At 34.9% G+C, this 14,655-nt stretch overlaps 1 protein-coding gene across 1 annotated transcript in view; it reads right to left on the bottom strand.

Moving 5' to 3' along the window:
• LOC136864281 (IQ motif and ubiquitin-like domain-containing protein) overlaps positions 1–14,655 on the bottom strand; it is a 361,129-nt gene that overhangs the window by 49,825 nt on the left and 296,649 nt on the right. Inside the window, exon 8 of the mRNA XM_067141057.2 lies at positions 8,415–8,660. Coding sequence (XP_066997158.2) covers positions 8,415–8,660 — 246 coding nt within the window. The remainder of the gene's footprint in view (positions 1–8,414; positions 8,661–14,655) is intronic.

The following is a 14,655-nucleotide window of genomic DNA, read 5'->3' as shown; positions in this document are numbered from 1 at the left end:
CACGTTACTCCCTTCACTTATCCAACAACTGAATTGTGATTTAAGGTAAGTCCCAAACTCATCAACTTTAGTTTTTCTGTACAATTTCTTGTCTTGTGTAACCCTCTTATTAAGCCTTTTTGGTACAAGTCCTACATCCATTATTACAGCCTTATGGTCTCCTATTCCTTCAATTACCTCAGTTTTATCAACAATTTCCCATCGTTTAACCAAGAATACATCTAGTAAGTTATTGAGACGAGTCGGTTCTTGTACTACTTGTGTAAACTCCCTCCCAAATTAACTTATTTGCCAGTTTCTGTTGATGGGCTTCACTTGCAGCTCCATTCCATTCAACTTCAGGCAAATTTAGATCTCCCCCAATTATTACCATATCATTATTATTGTTTTTACGAGTGTAATCTATTATTTTCTGAAAGATTTCCATGTCTCTTTCCTCTCTTCCAGGCCTGTATGTTCCTATAATTCCCACCTCCTTCATATTATCACAAACTAATTTTATCCCTAATATTTCATCGGTAAACCATTCATGTGAGCAGTAAGTTTCCTTCACCAGAATAAACTCCCCCCCTCCCTTTTTATCTCCTCGGTCTCTACGATAGACTGTGTACCCTTCTGGAAATACTTCTCTATTACCCACCCCTTCTTTCAACCACGATTCCACTCCTATCACCACATCAGTCTCATAAGATTCCATCAATGTACCGAATTTTAATTGTTTATTTACTACACTTTGACAGTTTACCAAGAGCAATCTCAGACCCCCTTCCTCCCTAAAACTTGACTGTTGCATTTGGGTAACTTGAAATTCCTTACTATCCTGAGTTTCTTTTTCTAGTTGACTCAGCCAGCTTGAAGTACAACTGGCTCTTTCTATTAGTTTTCCTTGTCAGTATTATAACTCAAGGGAGTTGCCTGTTTTACAGTACATATCTTAAGATTAATAAGATCTAGAACAATATTTGCTATCTTTCGTTTACCTGAATTGTTTAGATGGAGGCCATGTTTTGTATAACAGTATCTCTCAAAACTCTCAGTATTTGTATTGACCTTGTCCACTTCAATGTTCACACACGAGTCTCTACTCAAATCATGCCTGTGGGGCACGTTCACTACAAAAACGTTAGTGTGGGTCAGCTTCCCTAGTGTATGTTTAAGTTGTGATCTTACATTCTTGGCGTCGTCGTGAGCTACGTCGTTCGTCCCACCGATGATAAGCACTGCATCGCCGCTCCCGAAGTTCCTAGTTGCTGCTTCTACGTTTTCCACAACACTGCTGATAGAAGCTCCTGGATATATTTCTCCGGTTGCTGCTATATTCTCGTCGTTAATCACTCCCGCAGTTCCCCTTCCTTGGCTATCACCAAACACAGCTACCTTCGCTGATTTAGGCCTAACTGGGTCTTGAATCTGAATTCTAGGCCTAAATTTTAAACTCGGCACGGCAATGGCAGCGGATCACGATGATTTGGTTTCACGCGCGCGATCACTTTCTTCCACAATCAAGTTATTTAGCGCAGAAAACCTATTTCTGATGTTTTTTCCGGAAATTTAGTTGTAGATTTCTTCTTAGCCGGCCATCCACGAACTACTTGACACCACGTGCTCGAGTTTGTTACTTGTACCGGTATATCACTCGAAGAATGGTCAGTCCCAAATTCTAGCGAACGCAGTCTTTCTTTTAATTCTTGATTTTCAACTTTAAGAGTCTCATTGTCCTTTTTTAGAATGTTTATAATTTCTAATGCACTTTTATATTCCTCATCGACTGTTTTCGGTGCTTCGTCAACGCCGTCCCCAACAACAACATTCCGAACACACTGCTCACAAATCCAGTCAATATTTTCATTAGTTTTTACGTCTCTAGGGCAATTTCCGCACTTATAATGCCACTACCGATCACATGAATCAAACAACATTCCATTTTTCACTAATCTTCAACATTTTCCGCACTTTTCGTCACATTTTACGGTTAATTTACTCGGAGAATAAAACACTACGTCGGCATTACCGGGCGCCATTTTGAAAAAAATAATCGTAGTGAGGTGGAAAATGAGAAGCCAGTGCTTTAAGATGTTAACAATTATCTCATTCCCAGTTCAATGCGGACCTGAAATAATAGGAAACTAGTAAGCTATCGCTTAACCGAAAACGTAAAATTTACGTCTTATAACATAAACATTTTGTGACGAAAGGGTTGGAGATGCAAAGGCTAGTCTAGAGGTACTTAATAATATTGACCCGCAGATTAAGTTTACATTGGAGTCAGAAAGTAATAAATCAATTAATTTCCTTGACCTACAAATTAACAGATTGGGTTCTGCTTTTGAGTAGGCCTATAGCATTTTTAGAAAGCCTACACAAACGGCAGTCACTATTAGACAGGACTCAGAACACCCACAGAGTCAAAAAAGATCTACATACAATAGTTTAGTAGAACGGGCTTTTAAGATTCCCATGACAAAAGCTAATTTGAAAAAAGAACTCAATATAATACGTTCAATAGCTAGGGCTAATGGTTTTAGTGAATGCTTTATTGAACGTATTATTAACAAGTTTAGATTTCGCTTACAAACCACTTTGGTCAAGGACAAACCCAATCATAAGTCATTCGCAACTTTTACTTATAATAAGGATATTTATAAGTTTACTAATATTTTCAAGAAACATAACATGAAGGTTTCATTTCGTACTGATAATAATAATACAGTTGTATTGCACAATGCAACTTCAGTTAATAGATCGAACCCTTATACCAAATCGGGAGTATATAGATTTAAATGCAATGACTGTAGTTGCACATATCTAGGCCAAACAGGACGAAGTTTTAAAATTAGATACACTGAACATATTAATGCAATAAAATATACGGTAACAGATTTTCAGCGGTTGGTCAACATGTACATGATATAAAACATAAATTCACATCCATAGAACAGGACATTGAGATTTTGGAGAGCTTAGGGAAAGGTAGTTTGCTGGATGTTATGGAGGGCTCTTATATACACTTGGATCAGTATTTTAATCCAAACTTTAATTTAAATGAAATTTCTGAAAAATCAAATATTCTTTTTGATTTTCTTGTAGAGTTTTTTAAAAATGTACATATATCGGACAATAGGACCGTATTTCATATTATGCGCAATAGCTTTATGTGCTACCTTTCACGATCACGCCCTCCAGAGCTCCAACAGGTTGCCGCCCCTCGCTTGCTCCTTCCTTCTTCCCCTAGTTCCCCTAGTTCCCCTCTTTGACCCAAACTAACCTTGGACACTTGATTGCTAACACAACAAGGCTCGCTTAGCTAATTGGTGCTTCGCAAGGACAGCGATCATATGAGGTGAGTCACATAAATGTTTATAAGACGTAAATTTTACGTTTTCGGTTAAGCGATAGCTTACTAGTTTCCTATTATTTCAGGTCGGCATTGAACTGGGAATGAGATAATTGTTAACATCTTAAAGCACCAGCTTCTCATTTTCCACCTCACTACGATTGCTACAATATAACAGCTTGAAGATTTTATTGAATTAATTTTAATACGGTTCTACATGAAATTTTTTTTATAAAGTGTCAAACAGAGCTAATGTTTTTTAAGAAGATTGTGTTTTCAGTGGTTGTTTTTGTTAAACTCATGATAATATAAACTATCTTAAATCGGATTTTATCAATTCAAAGTTTAATACTTGCAAGTCTTAGATAATATGGACTTCGAAATAGTTTAATTACAACATGTTTTTAAATCATCAATATGTTTTTAAAATTTGTTTTATGTGACGTAGATAAACTTATATGTTTGCCAAATATTTCCTAGAATGTATTTCAGCTGATGATGATGCAAAATAAGGTGTTGAAGCTAGTTCTGATAAAATATATGTTGTAATTTAATGTATTTATAAGGTGGATACGAATTTTAATAAATTGTAATCTTGGTTCAATATGGACGAATTAAAAAAAATTATCTACTTAACTGCAATAGGACGAGACAAAAGAGTGACTGAATGGGTGGCTACATTTCTAGAAAATAGATCTCAGAGAATTAGAGTAGGTAAAGCTTTATCTGACCTTGTAATTGTTAAGAGGGAATTTCTCAAGGCAGTATTATTGGGCCTTTATGTTTTCTTATATATATATATATATATATTGCAAGTTGTTTTAATGTCGCACTGACACAGATAGGTCTTATGGCGATGGCGACGATGGGACAGGAAAGGGCTAGAAGTGGGAAGGAAGCGACCGTGGCCTTATTTAAGGTACAGCCCCGGCATTTGCCTGGTGTGAAAATGGGAAACCACGGAAAACCATCTTCAGTGGGTTCGAACCCACTACCTCCCAAAAGCAAGCTCACAGCTGCAGTCTCTAACCGCACGGCCAACTCGCTCAGTAGAACACAGTGTACTAAATGTGACATTGCTTTGCGAATTGACTGTCTATTAACTTTCATCCTTGAAAGTTCAAATTTGTAGGTATGGGTAGTACACAACAATTTTCAGAAATTAGAAAACATAAAACTTGTTCATATTGCAATATTTCCACTAATTAGAGCAAAAATCTATTATGTTAGCAATTGTTTGGCATTAACCCTGTAAGGATAAAATGTTACTGCAGTTACAAAAGTGGAAACTTTATATTCAATGAGTCTCAATTTTCAGACATTACATGAAAACAGAAAACTTGTTCAAATTGCAATATTTCCACTAATTAGAGCAAAAAACTATTATGTTAGCAATTGTTTGGCATTAACCCTGTAAGGATAAAATGTTACTGCAGTTACAAAAGTGGAAAACTTTATCAATCAATCAATCAATCAATCAATCAATCAATCAATCAATCAATCAATCAATCAATCAATCAATACTGATCTGCATTTAGGGCAGTCGCCCAGATGGCAGATTCCGTATCTGTTGCTTTCCTAGCCTTTTCCTAAATGATTTCAAAGAAATTGGAAATTTATTGAACATCTCCCTTGGTAAGTTATTCCAATCCCTAACACCCCTTCCTATAAATGAATATTTGCCACAGTTTGTCCTCTTGAATTCCAACTTTATCTTCATATTGTGATCTTTCCTACTTTTATAAACGCCACTCAAACTTATTCGTCTACTAATATCATTCCACGCCATCTCTCCGCTGACAGCTCAGAACATACCACTTACAAGTAACTATTCTCATTTTGGTTCCGTATTGAAGTTGACGTATGTCTCAAGTATTATTACAATATTATAAGTCCACCTGTTCAATACAATACAACATGATCCACTATTTCATATGGTCAAATATTTTTTTATACATAATACATAAAAGTCAAAGGTACATGTTTCACCCTCCTTACGGGCATCATCAGCCTATATCAATCTTAAAAATGATACATATACTTATAAATTATAGGTTAAAATGTTGAAAAATGATTTCGTAAAACATTATACAATAACATCTAAAACAACGATAATGCACCAAAGTATGTTAAAAGAGAGTGAATTAACAGTTTTGAAGATTAAAACGTGATTAAACATGAAATTTTGGGAGTTTAAAACTAAAATGGATCCATATTTTTATAATATCATTAAGACTGTGATGTCCCATACACTGGAACCATACTCTAGTTGGGGTCTTACCAGAGACTTATATGCACTCTCCTTTACATCCTTACTACAACCCCTAAACACCCTCATAACCATGTGCAGAGATCTGTACCCTTTATTTATAATCCCATTTATGTGATTACCTCAATGAAGATCTTTCCTTATATTAACACCTAGATACTTACAATGATCCCCAAAAGGAACTTTCACCCCATCAACGCAGTAATTAAAACTGAGAGGACTTTTCCTATTTGTGAAACTCACAACCTGACTTTTAACCCCGTTTATCAACATACCATTGTCTACTGTCCATCTCACAACATTTTCGAGGTCACGTTGCAGTTGCTCACAATCTTGTAACTTATTTATCATTCTATAGAGAATAACATCATCCGCAAAAAGCCTTACCTCCGATTCCACTCCTTTACTCATATCATTTATATATATAAGAAAACATAAAGGTCCGATAATACTGCCTTGAGGAATTCCCCTCTTAATTATTACAGGGTCAGATAAAGCTTCACCTACTCTAATTCTCTGAGATCTATTTTCTAGAAATATAGCAACCCATTCAGTCACTCTTTTGTTTAGTCCAATTGCACTCATTTTTGCCAGTAGTCTCCCATGATCTACCCTATCAAATGCTTTAGACAGGTCAATCGCGGTACAGTCCATTTGACCTCCAGAATCCAAGATATCTGCTATATCTTGCTGGAATCCTACAAGTTGAGCTTCAGTGGAATAACCTTTCCTAAAACCGAATTGCCTTCTATCGAACCAGTTATTAATTTCACAAACATGTCTAATATAATCAGAAAGAATGCCTTCCCAAAGCTTACATACAATGCATGTCAAACTTACTGGCCTGTAATTTTCAGCTTTATGTCTATCACCCTTTCCTTTATACACAGGGGCTACTATAACAACTCTCCATTCATCTGGTATACCTCCTCCGACCAAACAATAATCAAATAAGTACTTCAGATATGGTACTATATCCCAACCCATTGTCTTTAGTATATCCCCAGAAATCTGATCAATTCCAGCCGCTTTTCTAGTTTTCAACTTTTGTATCTTACTGTAAATGTCATTGTTATCATATGTAAATTTTATTACTTCTTTGGCCTTAGTCTCCTCCTCTATCTCGACATTATCCTTGTAACCAACAATCTTTACATACTGCTGACTGAATACTTCTGCCTTTTGAAGATCCTCACATACACACTCCCCTTGTTCATTAATTATTCCTAGAATGTCCTTCTTGGAACCTGTTTCTGCCTTAAAATACCTATACATACCCTTCCATTTTTCACTAAAATTTGTATGACTGCCAATTATGCTTGCCATCATGTTATCCTTAACTGCCTTCTTTGCTAGATTCAATTTTCTAGTAAGTTCCTTCAATTTCCCCTTACATCCACAGCCATTTCTAACTCTATTTCTTTCCAGTCTGCACCTCCTTCTTAGTCTCTTTATTTCTCAATTATAATAAGGTGGGTCTTTACCATTCCTTACCACCCTTAATGGTACAAACTTGTTTTCGCATTCCTCAACAATTTCTTTAAACCCATCCCAGAGTCTGTTTACATTTTTATTTACCGTTTTCCACCGATCATAGTTACTTTTTAGAAACTGCCTCATGCCTGCTTTATCAGCCATATGGTACTGCCTAACAGTCCTACAAGACCTTCCTTTCTATCACATTTATTTTTAACTACCACAAAAACAGCTTCATGATCACTAATACCATCTATTACTTCAGTTTCCCTATAGAGCTCATCTGGTTTTATCAGCACCACATCCAGGATATTTTTCCCTCTGGTTGGTTCCATCACTTTCTGAATCAGCTGTCCTTCCCATATTAACTTATTTGCCATTTGTTGGTCATGCTTCCTGTCGTTCACATTTCCTTCCTAATTGACATCTGGCAAATTCAGATCGCCCACTACAATCACATTTCTTTCCATGTCGTTTCCCACATAGCTGACTATCCTATCAAATAATTCCGAATCCGCGTCAGTGCTACCCTTTCCCGATCTGTACACTCCAAATATATCAAGTTGCCTATTATCTTTAGAAATGAGCCTTACACCTAGAATTTCATGTGTCTCATCTTTAACTTTTTCGTAGCTTACAAATTCTTCTTTCACCAGAATGAACACTCCCCCTCCCACCCTTCCTATCCTATCTCTACGATACACACTCCAGTGCGTGAGAAAATTTCTGCATCCATTATATCATTTCTCAGCCATGATTCAACTCCTATTACAATATCTGGTAAATATTTTATAGTCAATGAAGTTTACAAACAACTTATCAGAGTGCCGTGTTTGTATAATAATATGAAACTATATTTATATAAATGCTGGACAGGAATGGAGAAATTACATCATCCTGTTATGCAAAATTTTATTAGCACACCACTGAAAAAACTGGTAGAAAAAGTCTGACAGCATATGATTTTGCACTGAACTTCTACTGTGCTAACAAGTCAGACTCTACATGAGCTACCCAAATGGACAACTAGCTGTGCTGCAATTCCTAAGTCTTCCTTAAGACTACAACAATTTAATCTACATTTTATAATTATACTCTGTTAATTGGTTTGGTTGTTACGACATACATTCAAACACACTAAACAATGGATGTCATCAGCTGTCCGTACATAAAGATCAATCTAGTTCAAGATATGAAGTAATCAGTTAATTTCCATTGTATAAGGCTGTACTTTTTTTTTCCACAAAACTTCTCACTTTTACCAAGAATTCAAAACTGCAGCATCAAATGCACATTTAAGAATACAAATAGTATGTATGACACAAGAAAACCTACCTGCATTATAAAAGCTACAGAAGAATGGCTATGGCGTTTTTGTTCATCTCTTCTCACAGCTCGCAAAATTAATCTATACGGACTAAGATCAATCCTTGGCCCAGAGATATTTTCAATCCATGCACAAGAAGTACAATATTTTGCCATCTTCATTTGAGAATTCACAGAGAACTGAGTGTATGGTAACAACTTGCAACATCTTTCACAACTGAACATTTTATTTTCAAGATCCACCAATTGGTAACTCTGAAAAGATATTTATTAAAACATAAAAAGCACATTCTATAATAACATTTTCAAGTACAGATTAGACTACATGTGGCAAGAATGAAGTTTATTAGTTTGAATCTGGGTTTTTAGTGCAGAGCTTGAGTGGGGTATTTTACTAGACAAGTAATATGTTGTGTAAGTGCTTAGCTGGAGACACTGAAGGGTGGGGCTGTGAAGGGAAATACAATAGCAACGGAAATTACCATTTACTTCATTAACAAGTTCAAATATTTTAACAAATATAACCAGGTTGACTTGTGTGCTAAGAAAAGAAAACTAACAAATTAAGAAAAGACTGTGCTGATGAAGACATATTCAATATGTATGATATGAATTAACAGAGCATCAAAGTAACAATGTCTTAAGATTTTTGCAACATCCTCCATTGCCACAACATTCATAAATAATCTATATATATATAAGAACTTGGACCGACCGACCGACCGACCGACTCATCATTGCCGAGCCAAAACTACTGGACATAACGAAGTTAAATTTTGAGGACACATTTATATTATAATGTAGGTGCTTGCTAAGGGAGGATTTATGGATATTCCATCGCTAATGGGGTGAATTTTTAAAATGAGTGTATCCATATCTCAAAACTTTAAAAGTTTACAGATGTAAGAATTGTTATTTAGAATCTCCTTTAAAAATAAAGAAACACATATTTTTTTGTTTTTGGAAAAACCCACAAGAAGGAGTGAAAACGGGGGGAAAAGTGGTTGAATGTCTTTAAAGAGGATACTTATATCTCAGAAACTGAAGATATTACACACCTGAAAATTGGTATTTGGAATCTCCTTTAAAAATAAAGAATCATGTATTTTTTTGCTTTCCAAAAATCCAATTAATGTGGGTTAAACAGGAGTGACAAATGGGGCGAATTTCTTGAAAGACAATATCTACAGTATATCTCAGAAACGTAAAATGTTTCAGATGTAAAAATTGGTATTTGGAATCACCTGTAAAAGTAAAGAAACATAGGTGATTTGTTTTCGGAAACTCCTCTTAAGGGGAACAAAAAAGGGGGTGAAATTTTAAAATGAGCATGTCTACAGTATATCTCAAAAACTTAACATGTTGCAGAAGTGAAAAATGGTATTTTTATCTCTATTAAAATAAAGAAACATGTATTTTTTTGTTTTCGGATAAAGCCACTTAGGTGGGGCGTAAAAATGACTGAAAATTGGGTTGAATTCTTTTTATTAGGATACTGATATCTCAAAAACTGAAGATGTTACAGATGTAAAAATTGGTATTTGGAATCTCCTTTAAAAATAAAGAAACACGTATTTTTTATTTTTGGAAAATTCCATTAAGGGGGGTGAAAAATGGGGGAAATTTGGTTGAACACCTTTTAGGAGGAGTGTTATATCTCAAAAACTGAAGATGTTACAGACATGAAAATTGGTATTTGGATTCTCCTTTGAAAATAAAGAAACACATATTTTTGTGTCTTTGGATAATTCAAAGAATAGGGGGTGAACAGGAGTGACAAACGGGGTGAAATTTTAAAAAGACTATATCTGCAAAATTATCTCAGACACGTAACATATTACAGATTTGAAAACTGGCATTTGGAATTTCCTGTAAAAGTAAAGAAACATAATTATTTTTTGGAAAAACCACTTAAGGGGAACTGAAAAAGGGGGTGAATTTTTAAAATGAGCATATCTACAGTATATCTCGAAAACTTAACATGTTGCAGACGTGAAAACTGGTATTTGGAGTCTCCTTTAAAAATAATGGAACACATATTCTTTTGTTTTTGGGAAAAACCCTTAAGGGGGGAGTTGAAAGAATTGAAATATTAGTTGAATAATTTGTATGAATATATATACCAAAATATCTAAGGATGTTATAAACATGAAAAGTGGTACATGGAATCTCCTTTAAAAGTAAAGAAATGCGCAATTTTGGGGGGAATCAATTTGGTTGTTGGGGTGAGGGGTGAAAACGGAGATGAATTCCTTTTACGAGGATACATATATCTCAAAAACTGAAGATGTTACAGTCGTTATATTCGTATTTGGAAGCTCTTTTAAAGAAATGGGTACTGTTTACTTTTTGGAAAATTCACTGAAGTGGGGATTGTGAAAGGAAGTGAAAAAAATTGAATTCATTTTCTGGAGAAATTTATATCTCAAAACTGAAGGTTACAGATGTGGAAAATGGTATTTGGAGTCTCCTTGGGAAATAAAGGAGCATGCATTTTTTGGTTGGGGTGAAACCAACTTAATGGGCAGGAGTGAAGTGAAAAAGGGGTTGAATTCTTCTCATCAGGATACTTATATCTCAAAAACTGAAGATGTTAGAGGCATGAACATTTGTATTTGGAATCTTCTTTCAAAGTAAAAAAAAAAACATGCGTTCTTTTGTCTTTGGGAAATCCACTTAAGGGGGGTGAATGATTTGAAAAATTATTTGAATTCTTTGTATGAGGATACTTATATCTCGAAAAGTAAAGATGTTAAAGACGTGAAAATTGGTATTTGGCATCTCCATTAATGATAAAGAAACACGCACTTTTGAGGAGGGGGGAATCAGCTTAACAGGTAGGAAGGAAGGGGGGTGAAAAAGAAACTGAATTATGTTTATGAGGATACTTATATCTCAAAAAATGAAGATGGTACACACCTGAAAATTAGTATTTGGGATCTCCTTTAAAAATAGAGAATCACGCATTTTTTTTCCGGAAAAATGACGTAAGAGGTTTCAAATAACTAAATAAGGAGTGAATTATATTTATGAGGATACTTTATCTTAAAAACTGAAGCTGTTACAGACGTGAAAGTTGGCATTTTGAATTTCCTTTCAAAATAAATAAACACGTATTTTTGTCTTTGGAAAGTCCACTTAAGGCAGGTGAGGGGTGTAAAGAAGTGAAGAAGAAGAATAAGTTGAATTGTTTTTATGAGTATACATTTATTTCAAAAACTGAAGGTGTTACAGACATACAGATATGAAAACTGGTTTTTGGAATATCCTTTTAAAATAATGAAACACGTATTTTATTTATTGGAATTGGACAAGCGGGTAAATTTTTAAAATGAGTACCAGTATATCTACATTATATGTCAAAAACTTAACATGTTAGAGAGAAGAAACTTGGTATTTGGAAAGTCCTTTAAAAATACAGGAACATGTACCTTTTTGTTTTCGGAGTAGGCACTTAACGCGGGGTGCAAAGAAGTGAAAAATAGTTTAATTATTTTTTATGAGTATACTTATATCTTAAAAACTGAAGATGTTACTGACGTGAAAATTGGTACTTGGAATCTCGTTTAAAGATAATGAAACATGTATTTTTGTTTTCGGAAAATACACTTGAATGGGGGTGGGGGTGGGGGAAATACTGATCAAGGAGTTGAATTCTTTTTATAGGGATACTTATGTGTATCTCAAAAACTGAAGATGTTACAGATGTGGGCATAGGTATTTGGAATCTCCTCTAAAAATAAAGAAGCATGCATTTATTTTTTCGTCGTGAGAGAAGACTGTTTCTCACATGTACACTTCTATGTCGCAAGGTCGTCTTAGCCCCAAAAGGTAATACAACAAGCATGGTTTACAAAGAATTTCTGGGGTAAAGGAAACTCAATTTTTGGGTGAGTTTTTATACTTTAGGAATTTTCAGATAATATTATCAGATTTTCAGACAATGGCAAGGAACGGTTACTTTGATCAAATTACAAAATCCATGTGAGCGAAGCTGCGAGAAATTGCTGGTCTATATGTGTATAAAAATAGCCAGATACCTGTGCTTCGCTACGGTATTATAATGAAATTTATAATTGAATGCTTAACGTTTTATATATAATCCGTCGAAATTCACGATCTAACTCATTTTCTGAGAGAATCCGCAAAAATTCATGATCTCACTCGTTTTCTGAGAGATTACGGCAAAGTTCCTCCCATTTTTCAATCTTTCTTTCCAGCAATCGATTTCGTACTTTCCAGGCTAGGTCCAGGTATTCTACCTGGTCAGTTGGGTCCCTAAATCTTTCCCATCTTTTCCTATAAGCATTTTTAATATGGATCAAATCCTTGAGAAGATCCGACGTGGTGTCGTCTTGGGTGCCTTGGCAGTACTGAACCCGCGGCCAGACTGCAATTGTAGTCATTACCCAGCCAGGACCGTTTCCAGCACGGTCCACATATTTTGACGACGGTCCAGAACATTATTATTATTATTATTATTATTATTATTATTATTATTATTATTATTATTATTATTATTATTATTATTATTGATAGTCTGGAACCCACAGAAAAATGCAAGACTGCTACTTGGCAGTACATTACATCTGCCGTTATTGTCATTGCTGACAACGTGACCAACACCATCGTCGCGCGTAGTCAAGTGCGCAATATTTCTGGTGACATGAATTATATACTTCCGTGCATTATTGACTGTATTATAGAGGTGAACAATTGCACGGTCAATATCATTCCTATCATTTATTTCAAATTTTTATTTATATGCCAGGAGAATCTACTGTAATCTAACTTTGTGTTCTCCAAAGGAAAAGATGGTTCTCGAAAACGAACCCAGGAAAGGTTAAAAATGATCAGTTTATGATCAGAATAAGTACATTATGAACAGTAAAATCAATTGGTCCTAACTCCTCTTTCACCCCACCACCGTTAAGTTGATTTATCCCCTCCCCCCCCCCCCCCCGAATAAAGAAGGCGTGTTTCCTTATGTTTAAAGGAGATTCCAAATACCAATGTTCATGTCTGTTACCTTCAGTTCTGAGATATTTGTATCCCCATAAAAAGAATTCACTTTTTTTTTTTCACTTCCTTTCAAACTCCCCCCCCCCCCAAGTGAATTTTCCGTTAAAATATACTTGATTCTTTGATAGTAAAGGATCTTCTAAATACCAATTATCTCGACTCTAACATCTTCAGTTTTTGAGATATGTGTCCTCATAAAAGGAATTCAACTCCTTTTCACCCCCGCCCCCAAGACGATTTCTCCCAAAAACGCTTTTTTCTTTGTTTTTAAAGGAGATCCAATTACCAATTTTCACGTCTGTAACATCTTTAGTTTTTATTAGATGTAAGTATCCTCATACAATTAATTCAATTAATTTTTCAATTCTTTCACCTCCCCCCCCCCCCCTGCCCGTTCAATGGATATTCCGGGAATATGTGTTCCTTTAATTTTAAAGCAGCTTCTAAATACCAATTTTCATGTCTGAAAAATCTTTCATTTTTGAGATAATAGTATCCTCAAACAAATAATTCAACTAATTTTTCAATTTAGGTGGATTTCCAAAAACAAAAAAATACGTATTCCTTTGCTTTTAAAGGAGATTCCAAATACCAAATTTTACGCCTGTAACATCTTCAGCTTTTGAGATATCAGTATCCTAATTAAAAGAATTCAACCCCATTTTCAGTCATTTTTACTCCTCCACCCAAGCGGTTTTTCAGAGAACAAGAAATACATGTTTCTTTATTTTTAGGAGAGATAAAAGTACTATTTTTCACTTCAGTAACATGTTAAGTTTATGAGATATACTGTAGAAATGCTCATTTTGAAATTTCACCCCTTTTTAGTTCCTGTTAAGTGGAGTTTCCAAAAACAAATCACCTATGTTTCCTTACTTTTACAGGAGATTCCAAATACCAGTTTTTATATCTGTAACATTTTATGTTTCTTAGATATACTGTATATATAGTCTTCCTAAAAATTCACCCGAATTTGTCACTCCTGTTTAACCCCAATTAATTGGATTCCCCAAAACCAATAAAAAGTGTTTCTTTATTTTCAAAGGAGATCCCAAATACCAATTTTCAGGTCTGTAATATCTTCAGTTTCTGAGATATAAGTATCCTCATTAAAGGCATTCATCCCCCTTTTTCACCCTTCCTATTGGGATTATCTGAAAACAAAATAATATGTGTTTCTTTATTCTTAAAGGAGATTCTAAATACCAATTTTTACATATGTAAACTT

This window comes from Anabrus simplex, chromosome 2 (genome assembly GCF_040414725.1).
Source record: "Anabrus simplex isolate iqAnaSimp1 chromosome 2, ASM4041472v1, whole genome shotgun sequence".
Lineage (NCBI taxonomy): Eukaryota > Metazoa > Arthropoda > Insecta > Orthoptera > Tettigoniidae > Anabrus > Anabrus simplex.
Note: the sequence above shows the minus strand (reverse complement) of the source record. Positions and strands in the feature narration are given on the sequence as shown.